Source organism: Pogoniulus pusillus, chromosome Z (genome assembly GCF_015220805.1).
Source record: "Pogoniulus pusillus isolate bPogPus1 chromosome Z, bPogPus1.pri, whole genome shotgun sequence".
Lineage (NCBI taxonomy): Eukaryota > Metazoa > Chordata > Aves > Piciformes > Lybiidae > Pogoniulus > Pogoniulus pusillus.
The window spans coordinates 90,124,566-90,141,861 of record NC_087309.1 but is presented as its reverse complement, the minus strand read 5'-3'; the positions used below and the strand labels follow the sequence as shown (position 1 = coordinate 90,141,861).

Sequence of the window (17,296 nt, the reverse complement as noted above, 5' to 3'; positions counted from 1 at the left end):
GCTCCATGCTCTGACCTTTTACATTCACGAGGTCACCTCTCAGTCTCCTCCTCTACAAGCTAAAGAGCTCCAGTTCCCTCAGGCTCTCCTTGCAAGAGAGATGTTCCTTAATCATCTTTGTGGCTCTGCACTCGACTCTCCCAAGCAGTTCTATGTCCCTCTTGAACTAGAGGGCCCAGAACTGGACATAGTACTCCAGATGCAGCCTCACTAGTGCAGAGCAGAGGGGCAGGAGACTTCTCATGACCTACTAGCCGCACCCCTTTTAATACACCCCAGAATGGCATAGCCACAAGAGCACACTGCTTGCTCATGGTCAACCTCCCACCAAGTAGGGCTCACATATCCCTCTCCCCTTCACTGCCTTCCAAAAGGTCAGTCCTCAGTCTATACTGATACCTGGGGTTGTACTTTCCCAGGTACAAGACTCTATACTTACCCTTGCTGAATTTCATTAAAATATCTCAGCTGTTTGCAAAGCCTCATGCTCCTCAGCTGCTAGAAACTGCTCCCAGAAGTAGGCCTCCAAGCCAAAGTAGCAACAAAAGAACAAAAGAGCAGCCTGGCCTTTCTCAAATGCCTGACCAGCCAAACAGTCTTGCCAAGCCCCCATGGGGAGCTGTAGCCAAGCAGACAGCTAACATTTCACTCCCACACAACTGTCCTGAAGCAAAGGGGGAAGACATACTCTTTGGTGTGGCCCACTGAACTCTGCTGTCTGGCCCTTGGACAGTACTACCTCAGCAGTGGAACCAGGTGCTGGCCAGCTGTGGATGCTGTCTGCTCATCAAAACAAGGGAGTCATCAAGAGTCAAAACTTCTCAGCCATGCCATTGCTTTCCAGCTTCAAGGATCTCTGCACTTAGCCTTACAAGCAAGGTCTCTCCTTGCTTATCCTATGCAGTGAGATAAGTGTCAGCAACTGCGGTCATGAAAACCTCTTAGCCAAACATCATACAGAAGTAAAGACGTGGGACACAGACTATGGCGGTCACACATGAACTGCTGTTTGCAGCCTTCCTGTGGGACTTCACTGCAAAATGCTGAGTGAAGCACTAAGTCAAGTCAGCAACCAGACAAAGTCTGTCACTGGGAGGACATCTTGCCAAGACAAATAACACAGATCTGCCACAGCAGGCCAGAGCCTCACCTCAGACTGGAAAATGGGGCAGAAACAAGCTGTGTCACCTTCAGGACTTCTCCAGTCAACCCGGACAGAATCACAGGGACATGCTGGCACTGCTGCTGGAACTGCTCCTCTGAGTCTGTGCCAGCTGCCTATGAGCCTGGTGGGAGCCCAGGACTTTATGGGTTTGCTGTTGACACCTTCACCCCTTTGCACACTGGTTTAGGGTCAGGAACTCCTAGCTCAAAGCAGCTTTCCCTCTTGCAGTTCCCAAAGCAAAAGCAACTACAGCAGTGCTAGGGGCACAAAACATCCTCAGCAGCAAGGATGTTAGCCATGGATCTCATCAGTTCTGCTTTAGACTGGCCAAGTTGAAACAAATCAATCTAGTCACATGAGCCACTAGACAACATTGCATTCAAAGAGAATATGATCCTCTTCTTCACAAACTCTCCCTCTAATAAGTCCTCAAGCTAACAGGACACCATTTGGACCCTTGGCAACAGCACAAGATGACTTCTTCACAACTACTTCATCCAAAGCACATTTCGCCTACAGATTCTCCTCTTGATTAAGGCAGCTATAGCTAACAGAAAGGCAGAAGAACATTATTACCTGAAAAGAGCCCAAGGGGACATAGGTGACAATACAGGATGAAGTATTCTCCTTTAGAAGAGCCAGAATATGGCTGATACCTACCTAATTTTATTTCAAGTCCTATAAAGCTTCAAATACAACAAAAAAAAAGTGGGACTAGAAGGAGAATTGGGAGAAAAAACTGAATGCCTAGGTCTGTCTAGCCAAAAGCCTTCTCTGCTGTCAGGGCCACGCCTCTCATTACTTATGGGACATGATGTAAGCATGAGACTGAATATCCTACTATCTTGTTAGGTTAGCTATCCTCAGTGTGGCCTCTTTCAGCTTGTGAAAAATGAATACTCCCCCAATCAAACTCAGGACAAGAGGACCTAACTTGTCAAGAACTGCTCTGCCTTTTTGCAAGTGGCACTTAAAAAAACCCAACCCATCTGCAAACACGGAAAAGAGATGATGTGTGGACACATCTCCCACCTTTCTTTGTGCAGCAGCCTTCTCAATAAAACAGAGCTGGTGACACATTTCTCCACTGTAGCTCCAGCCAGCTGGCTCAGGAGCAGGAGAAGAGGGGTTAGCGCAGTCCACACTCACAGCATTAGGAACTGTGCTGCAGCACAGAGGCCAGTCTTCAGGCCCCTCACTTCCCTCACCTGCTGCTCACCACACATCTCCCTTTGCTGGCCTTTAACCACTCCTCACATGGCCACTGCCAGCTCCTCCAGCTTCCTCACTGCTTCTGCCACCACCTTCCTCTCCCCACGATGCCCACCATCAGCCTCCCTACTACCACCTCCACCTGCCTCCCCACTCCTCCACAGTTCTGACTGAGTACATCCACAAGCTGCTGCTACAGCCACAGCCTGACTTGCCCACAGACACAAGGAGCATCTTCCACTCTTCAGAGGAGCCCTGCCCATCCCAGCATATCCACCTGGAGCCAGCACGACAGGGAACTTCCCAAACAGAATCCCCAGCAGAGCACTGCCATAGCCAGAGGCCCCTGGTGGAGGAGCTGGAAGGTTCCCAGGCAGTGCCACCAGTCCCAGGAAAGCTCCTGGCTCTCCGCCACAAAAGCTGAGGTGGCTGCTGCTCTCACCAGTGCTCTGAGCCCATCCTCACCTCCCCCTCTGGCACACCCACGGGGCTCACACAGGACACTGGGGCAGGATGCACCTGCTTTCTGCAGGTCTTCCAGAAACACCAAGCACCAGGGCAGGATGAAACTGACACTCTGCTGTGGAAGCAGCACCCACTGCCACCTCCATTCAGGGCAAGGCTGACTTCTGACCCAGCCCGATGACCTGCAGAGGATTAGCACCACAATCACAGCTCCAGGGATTTAGCCCAGCCACAAAGAGGGACCAGCAAACACTTGCTCACCACCATCAGCTGATAGCCCTGGCAGCTGAAAACAACTCAGAAAGAGAAATGATGGGGCAGCAGCTGGGTAAAGCCACCGGGATTAGGGAAGCTCAAAGGGGGATCAAAACCAGCACGTCCCAGCAAACCAGCCAACCCAGCAAAAGCCCAGCTCCAGCCCTCAGCCCAGCTCACCAAACATGGGCAGCCAGCTGCTGGGTCCAGCACGCCAGGAAGGGCCACAAACACTGAAGCTGCAAGGGAGAGGTTGGGCAAGGGGCAGAGAGCAGCCAGCTGCACACAGCCATGGTCTTGGGCAAGTATCATCACCTCTCTCCTACACACAGACCTCCTCCTGCTTTCCATTGCCCTGGTAATATCACTTCCCTCTTGGGACTGGGAAACAGTGACACCACAGTTCCCTTGGCTACATTTCTCCCCAGTAGATGCAGGAGCAGGCCAAGGTCACAGATTAGCTACAGAAGTATTCAAAGCAAAGGGTCACCTACCTCCATCTTAAGCACCCAAGCTACATTCAAACTTCAACTTTTACAAGGATAGGAGCCTAGATTTCCATGTCCCAGAATACAGGCACAGGATGGCAGCATCCAAGGGTCCACCACATCTCAGCTGTCCTCACTCACGTACGCACACGCTTTCGCACACTGACCTGTTCACCACAGTGACGTGTCTCTGCATGGGAATTTCTTTAGATGATCCACTCCCAGCAGCTGGGGGTAAGGCAGACCGTGCACTTTCCACACTGGGTTTGCCCATTCCACATGCCAAACCTCTGCCCCGTGGCTGACGAGGGACAGGCCTCCTGCTGCCTTCTTCTGAGATGCTCAAAGGCCTGGGCTGTCGCAAAGTTCCTTTGGGCTTTCCTAAAGAGTTTGCAGATTTAACTGTGAGTAGTGTCCTTCTCCAGCCAAGCCAAAGAGACCTCAGGCTCAGCAGGTAGCTCCCTCCTGGGAGTCCACACCTCACTAAAAGACAGCTAAGAAAGATGATCTGAGCCATAGCCGTCTCTGACACAGCACTGTGACCCACACCCAAGGATTCACAAACCTCAATCTCCACCACTGTGTTGTACCAGGCAAAGAGACAGAAGACTTATCTGCCGTTACACTCTCGGAAAAGCCATGCACCTGTGAGGTCCCATAACAGGTCACGTCCCAGGTGGAATTCATGGTCAGGCTGCCCTTTACCTCCCAATGTTAGCAACAGTACCCACAAGAGATGCAGCACACGCAGCCCAATTATATCTCTTTGGTCACCTCATTCACCACTATCCAAAGGGTTTCTTCTTCTCTACCCTGGCCTGCAAGCAGCCTCCTCCCAAACTCCCACTACAGAGCAGAGGTCACTAAGTAAGCACATGCAGAGGAACAGAGGTGACCTTATTGTGGCCTTCCAGTATCTGAAGGGGGCCTACAAAAAAAGCTGGGGAGGGACTTTTTAGGCTATGAGGTAGTGACAGGATTAGGAGGAATGGAGCAAAGCTGGAGGTGGGTAGGTTCAGACTGGACATGAGGAGGAAGTTCTTGAGCATGAAAGCGGTGAGAGCCTGGAATGGGTTGCCCAGGGAGGCTCCATCCCTGGAAGTATCACAGTATCACAGTATCATCAGGGTTGGAAGAGACCTCACAGATCATCAAGTCCAACCCTTACCACAGAGCTCAAGGCTAGACCATGGCACCAAGTGCCACGTCCAACCTTGCCTTGAACTGCCCCAGGGACGCCCAGGCTGGATGAGGCTCTGGCCAGCCTGATCTAGGGTATGGTGTCCCTGCCTATGGCAAGGAGGTTGGAACTGGATGATCCTTGTGGTCCCTTCTAACCCTGAGCGATTCTGTGATTCTAACACATAACATGGCCTTCAGGCTGCAATGGGAGAACCAAGCTCTTGGTCACTTCCCTGTACTACACCAATCCTGGTGGGCTCAAATAATTCTGAGGGCTGACAGTGAACCAAATTGCCTTTAACTGGAATATGAGTCATCAGTTCAGCTTCCCAACAAGGCAGATTGTTGGGCTGGTCACAGGATACCAAGAAGCAAACCCTTTGTTACAGACAAGAACGGGGGGATACAAACAGCAAGACTCACTGTTGCTCAACCTGCAAACTTACAAGCAGTAGGCCTTGCCTGGACCTGATCCTGAGGTGTCCCACTGACAGCAATGCAACAAAAAAGGAAATGACACAACACAAAGGAAGGATGACCCCATGGGCTCTGGGAAAATGCTGCTGTGGCAGTCTACACAAAAACACACAGGAGTACAAAAAGCAGTCCCTAGATATTATTGTGGCACTGTTGCACATGCATCAGCCACAGGAGCTGCTGCAACATCCACAGATGATGCTGCAGAAGCTTCTTACTGCAAGGGCATGACTCATCCCTGTGCTGAGCTCAGTCTCAGAGAATGAGCAGGCTCACTGCCACACTTCTCACCCACAGCTCAAACAAGTTTCTCACAGCAGCATAGGTAGTGAAGCCAAGTGTCCACCAGGAGCTCTTCATTCAAGATCATTCACATCTCGTGTATATGCTTGGGAAGGGGTTCCTCACTGTCCATAGCATGCAAGCATAAGCACTGTTGTCAAGAGCACTCCCTGTTTCCAGGAACTCCTCACATAACTTGTGGCCAGCAGTGACAGCCTCATGGCCAAGACTTCTGCTCCAGCAGCTGTTGGTCTGCTCACAGGAGAGCAAAGGCAGACCCTCCTGCTGCCTGGGGGCTTACCTGCTAAGGCAACTGGAGATGTGTTCTTCAGCCTCATCTGGCAGTTCACTTGCCGTCCCATTTTCCTCTTGGAACTCCTCTGCCGGGCCACCAGTTGAGCAATATGCATAGTCTCGCTGCAAGCAACAGCATGGCAGATGACCTTGTTGGAGGAAGAGGAGAGAGGGAAAAGGAGTCTGTGAGGCCCATGCTCATCCACAGCTCTCAGAAGGACTTCCAACCATTTCCATGTATGTAACTGCTGGGTCATGCAACAGACATGGACCCTGGAGACCTCCCTCTCCTTCTGCAGAGTATCTCCAAAACCAGTAAAGCAGACAGTCCAACAGAGCCTCTGCTCTTTCAGTCCCTCTATCGGTTATCTATAAACCTGCTGAGGATGATCTCTGTCCCATCATACAGGCCACTCACAAACATGTTAGATAGCATTTCCCCAGCATTGCCAGCCTCTGGGAACACACTACTGGTGACTGACAGTCTCCTGATGACACCTTTTATGGGGCAGACTGTCAGAAGCCTTATCAGAATTCAGATACACTAGACCAAGTGCTCTCCTCCCACTCACCTCATCATTCATCTCATTTTGCAGTGGTATCATTTTGGCCACATATGATTTTCTCTTGATGAATCCACAATGACTCCTCCTACTTGCCTTTTTGTCTTTCACATGTCTGAAATAGCTTTCCAGAGTCAGCTGACTAATACACACCCAAAGAAGGTGCTTTTAATGATGAAATTCAGCAGGCAACTTGTTCAACCATATGGGCCTCCTGCAGCCTTACTTTCAAAACAGTCACTTAAATAAGAGATAAATTCTGTCACATACTGGACTGCATCAGACTGACTCTTAACTCATCTTAAGTGAAAGGTGAACCTGAAATCCCTGACTCTTCACCCTTTCAGAGGGATCTGAGCAACAACCTGTGATGCATGGTTTGAGCACAGATTTGAGAAGGCTTCAGTGGAATGATGCACACCAAAGAGCCTTAGCTCTCCAGCTGCTCTACAGTCTTTCTTCTAAGCTTTTCTGTTGTTCCTGTATTTTCTCCCATTGGCTGTACAGTTAACAAGATGCTTTAATGACTCTCTTCAGAAGCACGCTCTCAGAACTGGCAGTGCTCTGGAGGTGGTGGCACTCTGTCTGTCTTGGCTTTCATGCTGTTGAACTCACCAACAACAAATGTGATTTTTTTCTTAAGCCTATGCATACTTGTTTGAATAGTGCCTTTATACCCCTCCTAGGTTGCTTCAACCTGCCCCCACCTCATGCATACTTGTTTTTTATGGTTGAATTTTGACAGGAGCTACCTGTTCATCCATGTGTGCCTCCTGACAGCTTTGGGGATTTTTGCCACTGGTTGTTGGGATGAACCATTCTTGAGAATGGAGGAGGAAGTCCTTGAAAATCCACTATCTCTCCTGGACCACTCTTCTCTCCAGGATTGTATTCCACAAGAGTTTTCCAAGCACATTCCAGAACAGGCCACAGTCTGCTCTCCCGAAGTTCTGGCCTCTTGATCTTACTGATTGCTTTATTCCCCTCCTGTCAGTCTCCTCAACACCATCTCACAGCCACTGCAGCCAGGGCTACTCCCAGCCTTTAAATCCCCAACCAGTTCTTCCTTATTTCAGTCAGGTCCACCAATCAGCTCCTCTGTCAGCTCATACTTGTGTCAAAAAGTTGTCATCAACCCAGTAATGTTCTGGAGTACCCATTCTTGGCTGTCATGTCACTGCAGCAGATAAGGCAAAGGCTCAAGTCTTTTGTTACGACCAGGGCCTGCAAATGTGAGGTTTCTTGCAGTTGCAGGAAGAAGAGATCTCCTGCTTTATCCACCCCTTCTTTCCAACAGAGCCACCCTAACCCTTCCCACATGCTGGTTTCTATGCTACCCATAAGCTCCTGCTGTCATCTTAGCCATCCAAGGCCCCGCTGCTCTCACATTCAGAGAAGCTCACAGAAACTCCTCCTCCTCACTCCCGCTGCTCTCACATTCAGAGAGGCTCACAGAAACTCCTCCTCCTCCTCACTATCCCACCCCAACATTCCTCAGCAGCCTGTGTCCATCTGTGGCAGCACAACAGTTGTCCATGACCCCAGTGAGATCACAGCCCTGCATGGCATGCAGACCTCCAGCTTCTCCTGGCTGTGCCACATGCTGTGGGTGGTTGAGTACAGGCACTTTCAGAGATATGCCCAGCTCTGCCAGCTGCCAGTGAAGGATGCAGGAGCTCCTCCTGCTCCTGGCTTACAGACATTTCCCATCATGTAACATATATGCATGAGGGAATGACCAGGCTCAGTCCTGCTCTGTTCTCAAGATCTCAATATAAAGGATCTTTTTTTGTTCCTATGCACTTTATCACAGTTTCAAAAAAGCACATTTTCACATCTATGGTACACTTCAGGTTGTTCCTGCCACTGATGTAATTTTTCTCTTCTTGCTTTACCACCATGGTGACTCTAGTATAAATGGTGATAAAATTAGAATGAATTTAGATGTAAAGAAGTGTGCTTTTTAGTGGATGAGTTCACTTGATGCAGAACAAAGCAATCCTCATAATCCTCCGTTTTGGAGTGGTCTAGCTATTTGAGTAGACATCAAAGTTTCCTGGGAGGAAGGTGCAACCATATGCTGCTTGTAACTGAACACAAAGCAAAGAAGTGCTCCTCAAAATGATACAAGCACCTACTGCAGGTTCACAGTATTTCAGAGTCTGAGTACCCTTGCTGCATTTTCTGTAATTTCATCCTCCTCCTGCTGAAAACTGAAGACACACCTATCACATGAAAGGATAATTGTCAGCATTCATCTTGTCTACATTCAAGGAGGTGAAATTGGCATTTAGCAGCGGGAGGAACAGGTGAGAATTTTTATCATTGCTTTCTCAACACAACCAGTCTGTTGTGCTTCAGTTCGGCATCAGTTACCCAGACAGTTATTCACCTCACACAAATCCTTTGATTTAAGGAGCATGGAACATGTTAAAGGTTGGAGTTGGTGATCTTAGAGGTCTTTTCCAACCTTAATGACTCTGTGATTCTCTGTAGCACTTTAAGATCAATTTGTGTTATTCAGTGCCCACTTTATAGGATTGCTTGTTGAATACACGTTTTGTGGTGCATTCTGGACAGCTGCCCTAGCACTAAGCGAAGTCCTTTCAAGACTACCTAGCCTGCAGCCAGATCCCTGCTAGCAGATCCCTGTGTGAGTGCATCATGCTTTTCTGCCCCACCATACCACAAAGGAATTAAAGGGAGAGGCAAGGGTCTTGGCAGCCTTTTTGGAGGACAGAGCATTCCCACAGCCAAGGTGAGAGACTGTTGGATTGCTTGCTCTTACAGCAGGCTTGTTATGGACTGTCTGACCTTATAACGGAGCTCAATGAACAAAACTCAAAACATTATTCTGAAGCAATGACCAGGTTCTGCACGAGGAAAGCATGTAGAAGTCCCAGGTAGTTACTAGCCCATGCCAGTGTGTAACCACACTTGCCACCCTCTGCTTAATGCCTGCCCAAGGAACACTCTGCACAGCAGCAATATGAGAATCACGAAAGTGCATTGTGGGCTCAATTCTTGCATTTCTCCTGCCTCCCAGGTTTTTGCAGGGTGTTTCTCTCACTTCAGTCCTGCAGAGCATAGTTGGCACTCCTAAACCAAAGTCAGTCTTGTTCAAGTATCTGAAGAGTCCTGTTTAGTAGCTTTCTCCTTTTCCACCTCTCAAAGTCACATTTTACTCTTTCCTAACAGCTGTCACAGAGAAGGCACCACCTCCAGTGCCATCCAGGAGTCCTTGAGGTTCTCAGCACACTTCGTATTAGAGTTATTAAGTGAGGCTCTCAAGGGAATGGGAGGATACCAGATTATACCCTGCAAGGCCCTAGTTAGAAACACACGGCTATCAGCCGGAGACACCATGAGGAAACATCCAACTGCAGCATCATAGATGTTCCCAGAACCACCTGCATTCATGTAAATGATGTAGCTGAAGCTGATGCAGGCTTCGAGCAAGTGAAAAAGAGCCTCAAACTTTAGTATCTGCTGCAACAGTACAAATAATTTAGTCTTAAAATGAAGCAAGGGAACCTCTTGCTTAAAACCAGCCACATTTCCAGACAGCAGCACAAGACTCTCCCATCACACGCTTCACAGCCAACCTGGAAGACCTAGTTCTGAGTTCCCAGATGCCAAACCAATGCAGCTGAGCCAACCGCACAGCTTAGCCTTAACTGTTGTCCCTTTAAATCTGCTGCAACAGCCATACATAGTGACAAAAATCTGCCAGCTTTTCCTCTCCTATAATCTAGGCTTCAGGAACCAAGATATGCCTTCAACAAGGAAGATGCTTCAAGCACTCAAACACATAATCTACAAGTCATACAACTACAATAACTATCAAAATAACACCTTCTGCCTCAAAACCAGGAACTTCACAGAGGTATGTGGCAAGCTGCTTCCACACTGGCAGCCAGCAGGAGGGAGGTGGCTAGTGACCAGACACCAGGCTAGTGCAGCAAGGCTAAGGAACACCAGAAACCTCTCAAACCACACAAATATTCTCTGCTGAGCTCACGGTCCACTTTCTCCTTGACTTCTGTACCAACTCCTTGCAGACTTGCTAAGCTGAGGTGTTCTTGCAACAGACTCCTGACTTGTTTGGACTCTTGCCCATCTTACCAGGCCTTCACAGTCTTGCAGCAGTGCAGCTCATGACAGGTAAGTGTTAAGCCTGAATCAACCATTGTCAGCTTACAAGCAACAGCACCCACAACAGTTCTGCAGTAGGAAGATGATGCTGCTAAACCCCACTCTGAAGCACACAATTCAAGCTTCTTTAAAGTCCAAGGATAACCCATCAATACTCCTACCTCCAAGAATCAGAACTGCTGAGACAGGGGCAGAGGTCTACAGCCACACAAACAGTCTTTCCACACAGAATCCAGGCTTCTGGAGAAATATTCCAGAACATTTTGCCTTTTGCAAACACTGCTTCCTGGTCCACTGACAAGAGGCAGGAAAAGAAGGGACACCTAGTCTATGCCACAGCTTCACTTCCCCCAGCACTAGTGCACCACTGTGCTACAGTACTCTTCTCAGAAATCTATGGCACAGACAAAGGTAAAGTCATGAACCACACAGGCTTGGCAAACACAAAAGTCACTGCTGAACTGTGACTAATTCTTACCTCTCCCATTTTGTTCCCTTCCATTCTGACCACTCCTGGGATGCTTGCCAAGTAGGCTTCCAGTGTGCCATATCCTAGATGCCTGAAGGGAATCCACTCACCGGTCAGGGATTTGTATTCACTCTGAAGCTCTGACAAAGGTACACCATTTTTGAAGGGATGGAGAACAGCACGCAGTGTTTTTGCAGTAAGTTCTGGGTTCTGCATTTTGACCTGATTAAAAAATAAAAAGAAAAAAGCCCACATTTTTACATACACAGGCTAAAAATATTTGCCTTACCTATTCTACCTCCCACCTCCAACAAGCAAGGATGCACTGCTTCATCTTTGGAGACTTTGATATTTCTGGGTTCTAAGGGCCTGACAAGCAGAGGGTGACATGACATATAAGAGGTATTACGTCAAAAAAAAAACAGCTGAAGAAGCACAGCAGCCCCTGTACATGGGCTGTGCCTGCCAGCTGGCCACATGGTTAGAAGAGAGATGGGCTTGCCAACAGACTGGCTCATGTCACTATCCACAGGGCCAGGACTTCCAATGGGAGCAAAGCAGGGACCTGCTACCCCTCACTTTGGCATCCAGTAGACACTCCTCTTATGTCCACAGAGACACTGGGAAGTTCACAGCTGCTCCTCCCTCATGCAAACCTGCAACCCCACACCAATACCCATGAGATGCGTGTCAGCTCCACCATGGAAGCCCCATGCAACCAGGTCATGCCATGCCATGTCTTACCCACAGGCACATGATGCCTTGAAGCAACAGATGACTCTTCAGAGAGAAAAGCCAACAGAAGCAAAACCCATTTGCTGCAAGCCAGGGTTTGCAGACAGCAGTAGCAGCACACAGACAGGGCTTGTGTCACTCCATCTCATCCAAGGGTTACAGCCCCATTCAGAGAAAAACGTGCCCACCACTGTGGCACATGCAGCCTGTTGCTTCATCTCCAACAGCACCTTCCTCTCAGCTACAGGCAAATGCGGAGGACAGACACATCTGCCAAGAAGAGCTCCCACCTGGCAAGGCTGAGCAGTACAGAAGGTGGTTTCAAAGCAGGTGCCAGAGCTACCTAAAGCCTCCCACTCCCCCTCACCTCACAGCTCTGCACACACTCAGGGCTTCTCCAGGGCTGGACAGGCACACTTTTGAAACACTAGGAGCTTCAGGCACAGAACTATCTGGCAGGCTCTGTGCTCCCGAGCAGGTGTTTTGCTCCCGGGCACTCACTGCAGGAACAGACTCTCCAGAGAAGCCTCCCCACTACGATTGCTGACCAAAGCCAGACATCTCTCACAAAACACAAGAAATCTGCTCTTTTCAAGGCATGGGCTGCATGCAGAGGTGAGTCTTGACAAGCTCATCTGCTTGAAATGCTTCACCTTCACCTCACAGCAACTAATAGACAGCACTAGCAGAGTCAGTGGTGTGGGAGAGCCTCCGCTCTCCTGAAGTCTCTCTAGCTCAGGACACAGCAGGACAGTCCCTCAATGCCAACCCCACCAAGATAGGTAGTGGCTGCTTGCATACCTGCACGGTACGCTCTCTTAATGGATGCAGCATCGGGCAGCTGCCTGCAAAGCAGCGCTATGTGGGACGCCCAGCAAGGCTGCTCTCTGCACAATCAAACCTCTCCTCATTGGTTACATTTTCTTAGAGGAAAGCACTTAAGCAACACAAAAAGTCCAAAAGGAAGACAAATCCCAAGTCTCTGCACATTTCTGAAACTGACATATTTCAGTTTACACAGTGATTCTAACCCTGTCTCCACCTTCCGGCACTCAAGTTTACCACAGCTCCCCACACGTGCACAAGGAAGCACATCAAGTCCCGTTTCTCTGCCACTCCTCGAACAGTGTCACTTTACTAACCTGACCACGTCTCTGTGTCTAAACGTGTTTTACACACAGGCACACCCACGCACCTACACCTATACAAGCAGTCCTGCCCAACACGTGTTTACACAGGCATAGTTCTCTCATCCAGCAACTCCCGTCCTTGATGGTCTATGATGCTTCACTGACCACAACACCTTCTACCACAGCTTTCTTCACAGCAGCTCATGCTCAACCAGGGGCTGCAGAGGTCATGCATCCAGGAGTAGTACACATTGAAAACACACACACACTTGCACATCTCCGGTTGGCAATGGGTGGTGGCCACATTGAGTTTTTGGATCCTTCTCTCATCAGAGACTTAGCAGCTGGTGAACAGATCCTTGCAGGATTCCTCCCCCAGAGAGGAGGTGGTGGCTAACCTGCTAGAAGGAAAAGATTCAGGAAGTTCACATCTCCTTTGGAGCCACTTAGCATCACAAGGATGTCCTGTGCTGGACAAACGTGTAAGTGGTTTAAAGTTTTAATTACATAAAAGAAACAAACATGCAGTCATTCATTAAGAAGTACATTTTAAAAATGAAGTAATGAAGTTTTGCCTGCAATTATCTCCCAAGTTACATGTGCACCAGAAGCATGAAAAAGTCAATGAGAAGCATTCTGGGGCCTTTTTCTCTCCTCTTTCTTTCAAATAATATACCCAAATTTTAACTTTCTTAATATGACTCTTAAAAGAATTCTTACCTCACACACCTGCATTTGACCTCTGCTCAGAAGAAATTAATGGAAGATTCATATACAGCTGGGCAAAGAGTGACAATGAAGAAAACTCACAATAAACCTGGGCAGGCAGTTTCAAATTCGAAAGAGGAAACCTCGATGGAAAAAGAAAGGGGGCAGGGACTCGGGAGGACAAGGACAACATCAAGCCACCTTCAGATAGATAGCTCTGCAGTACACCAATACTAAAGGACTGAGTTAGACAAGAAACAGTAAACAAAGATATCATAAAATATATCCTCCTATACGATGGGGAGCAGTCATGAGGACAATTCGCTTAGTTTAACAAGATGAGAGATATCAGGGTACAGAGGTTAAACTGGATGCAGCCTTCAGCTCACACCTGCACGACATTCCCACTCCTACAGCTGGCAATAAAGCGAAAGACTTGCAGCGCAGCAGCGGCTATGGCAAGTAATGCACTGAAAGCAGAAAGCGATACAGCTCCGGAATAGCTTTTGAAGGTTTTCTAAAGTTCTTTTCCTGGCCAGATGCTGTAAAGTTGGGTCACTCAACAGTGATGACATTCACCCAGCGGCTCATTGCCTGCAGATGGGCAGGGGGCCACCTCATCAGAAACGCAGCCCGAGGAACCTCTAAAAGCGCACACGTCCTTAAAGCAGTTTCCTCCGGCACGGGAATCGAAACTGTTTTCTCTATCAGTAAGAGATGACCAACCGCCGCTCGCAGCACGGTCTCCAGGCTACGGACTACTACTCAGGCTACTAAATAAAAACGGAAGCGAGGGCAGTTTTCCTACTGAAAAAGGACAAGCTCCCTTAACATCTACACTTCTAAAAGGCACACAAACACCACCCTTCCCATCGCACGTTTCCTCTGAAGACACAGTAACTAACCCGCTGAAGCCGGGACACTTGGTCACAACGGAGAAACGGGGGAGAAGCAGCGTTCCGCCGACCCGCAGCGCCTGGCCCTTGACACTGCCTCTCCTCTACAAGCCCGGCGAGAGGCTCCGAACTTTCCTTACCACCACCTCAACCTCGGCTCTTTCAGACACCAGCCAAAGCCTCCTCCCCTGCCGCCGCCATGAGCCAGGCCGGACCCGATCGGACGGGGCCAGGCCGAGCAGCTCCGCGCCGCTACAAAGCAACGGCGCAGCAGCTCGGCCCGTGCTCCAACTGAGCGGCCGCGCAGCCCCGCCCGCGCCCAACGGACTCCAACTGCCCGCTCCGCCCGGCGGCGCCCGTTGCGCATGTGCGCAGTCACCCGCGCCGTGGCCCGCCTGAGGGGGGCGCTGCGCTGAGGCAGTGTTAGCCATCTTGGGGGTGTTGCCGCCGTTGCCTGTGGTGAAGGGGAGTGTCTGCCGGTGTGGCCTCACTTCACTGTCTGTCCTTCCTGTGGGGCCAAGGACACCTCAGTCATAGAGTGGTTTGGGTTGGAAGGGATCTCCAACGGTCAACTAATCGAACTACCCTACAGTGAGCAGAGACATCCTCCATTAGATCAGGCTGCCCAGAGTGCTGTAGAGCCTGGCCTTGAATCTCCACTACCTCCCTGGCAACCTGTTCTAGTGTTCCACCACCCCCGTGATGCAGAACTGCCTTCTGATGTCCAACCTAAATGTACTGTCTCTAATTTCAACCTGTTGCCCATCATCCTGTCACTATAGGCCTTTGTGACCAGCCCTCTTTCCAACCTTCGTGTAGCGTCATAGAATCATTTTGATTGGAAAAGTCCTTTAAGACCATCCAGTCCAAGCATTAACCTAATGGTTGGACTTGATGAACTTAAGAGGTTCTTTTCAACCAAAGCAATTATATTATTCTAATTCCACAAAGTCTGGTGCTGAACCATGTTCCTCAGTGCTATGTCTCTACATTTTTTAACACCTCCAGCACTGGTGATTCAGCCATCTCCCTGAGCAACCCATTCCAGTGTTTGAGAGCCCCTTCAGTCAAGAAGTTTCTTCTAAATATCCAATCTAAACCTTACCTGGTGCAGCTTGAGGTCATTTCCTCTCATCCTGTCACTTGGATCGATCCCCACCTGGCTCCAGCTTCCTTTCAGGGAGCTGTCAAATGGCAGAATTTGCCCTCAGCCTCCTCCACATCGAACAACCCCAGCTCCCTCAGCCCCACCTCACACAGCCCACTGTGGAGCCAGACTCAGTGGTGGCCAGTGATAGGACAAGGAATATGTTTTTGTTTGAGATTCCAGGGCAAAATCATCCTGGATAGGTTTGGATTACTGCCACTCCCCCTCCTCCTGCACTGGGAAAGTAGGCAGGGGAGGGTAGAGAAAGGACTTAGTCAGAATGTAGAACTTAAAAAGCAATTTTAACAAGTAAAAAGGTATTTAGAGAAGAGAAAGAGTACAGAGCCATAAGGGAAGGGGATAAATATGAATATTTACAAATCCAAATAACCAGTGAAAATGGATTCCTGAGGTAGGCCTGAACCACATGGAGCAGGCACCACCACGTGGACCACCAACCGCAAAGCAGCAGCTGACATATGGGGAGGAGAAGAGAGAGAAGAGACCAGTTCTTTCCCTCGTATAGAGCAGGGAAGAGGGGAATGGCCTGGGGGTCAGGTGAACATCCACCTGAGGGCAGACACCTCCCCCGAGGGTCGGGTGACCTCCTCCTGCTCTCCGGTTTAGCTCTCAACCCAGAACAGGGTAACAGATACAAATTGTGACACAGGAGGTACCACAAAAAGGAGGAAATTCTTCACGTTGAGGGTGCCAGAGCAGTGAACAGGCTGCGCGGAGAGTTTCTGGAGTCTCCATCTCTGGAGGAATTCACAGTATCACAGTATCAACAAGGTTGGAAAAGACCTCACAGATCATCAAGTCCAACCCTTTACCACAATTCTCAAGGCTAGAGTATGGCACCAAGTGCCACGTCCAATCTTGCCTTGAACAGCCCCAGGGACGGCGACTCCACCACCTCCCCGGGCAGCCCATTCCAGTGTCCAATGACTCTCTCAGTGAAGAACTTTCTCCTCACCTCAAGCCTAAATTTCCCCTGACGCAGCCTGAGGCTGTGTCCTCTCGTTCTGGCGCTGGCCACCTGAGAGAAGAGAGCAACCTCCTCCTGGCCACAACCACCCCTCAGGTAGTTGTAGACAGCAATAAGGTCACCCCTGAGCCTCCTCTTCTCCAGGCTAAACAATCCCAGCTCCCTCAGCCTCTCCTCGTAGGGCTTGTGCTCAAGGCTTCTCAGCAGCCTCATTGCCCTTCTCTGGACACGCTCAAGCATCTCAACGTCCCTTTTAAACTGGGGGGCCCAGAACTGAACACAGTACTCAAGGTGTGGTCTAACCAGTGCAGAGTACAGGGGCAGAATGACCTCCCTGCTCCTGCTGACCACACCATTCCAGATGCAGGCCAGGATGCCACTGGCTCTCTTGGCCACCTGGGCACACTGCTGGCTCATGTTCAGGCGGGTATCAATCAGCAGCCCCAGATCCCTCTCTGTCTGGCTGCTCTCCAGCCACTCCGACCCCAGCCTGTATCTCTGCATGGGGTTGTTGTGGCCAAAGTGCAGCACCCTGCACTTGGAGCTATTGAATGCCATCCCATTGGCCTCTGCCCATCAGTCCAGGCGGTCAAGGTCCTGCTGCAGAGCCCTTCTGCCCTCCAACCCAGCCACATCTGCCCCCAGCTTGGTGTCATCTGCCTGACTCCATGCCCTCATCCAGATC

General features: G+C 49.7%; 1 protein-coding gene across 1 annotated transcript in view; it reads right to left on the bottom strand.

Moving 5' to 3' along the window:
• Positions 1–14,774, bottom strand: part of TDRD7 (tudor domain containing 7) — a 55,191-nt gene extending 40,417 nt beyond the window's left edge. The window contains exons 1-4 of the mRNA XM_064140009.1: positions 14,486–14,774; positions 11,017–11,229; positions 5,828–5,969; positions 3,753–3,966 (exon numbers count right to left, since the gene is read on the bottom strand). Coding sequence (XP_063996079.1) covers positions 3,753–3,966; positions 5,828–5,969; positions 11,017–11,223 — 563 coding nt within the window. The 5' untranslated portion in view covers positions 11,224–11,229; positions 14,486–14,774. The remainder of the gene's footprint in view (positions 1–3,752; positions 3,967–5,827; positions 5,970–11,016; positions 11,230–14,485) is intronic.
• Positions 14,775–17,296: the final 2,522 nt, after the last annotated feature.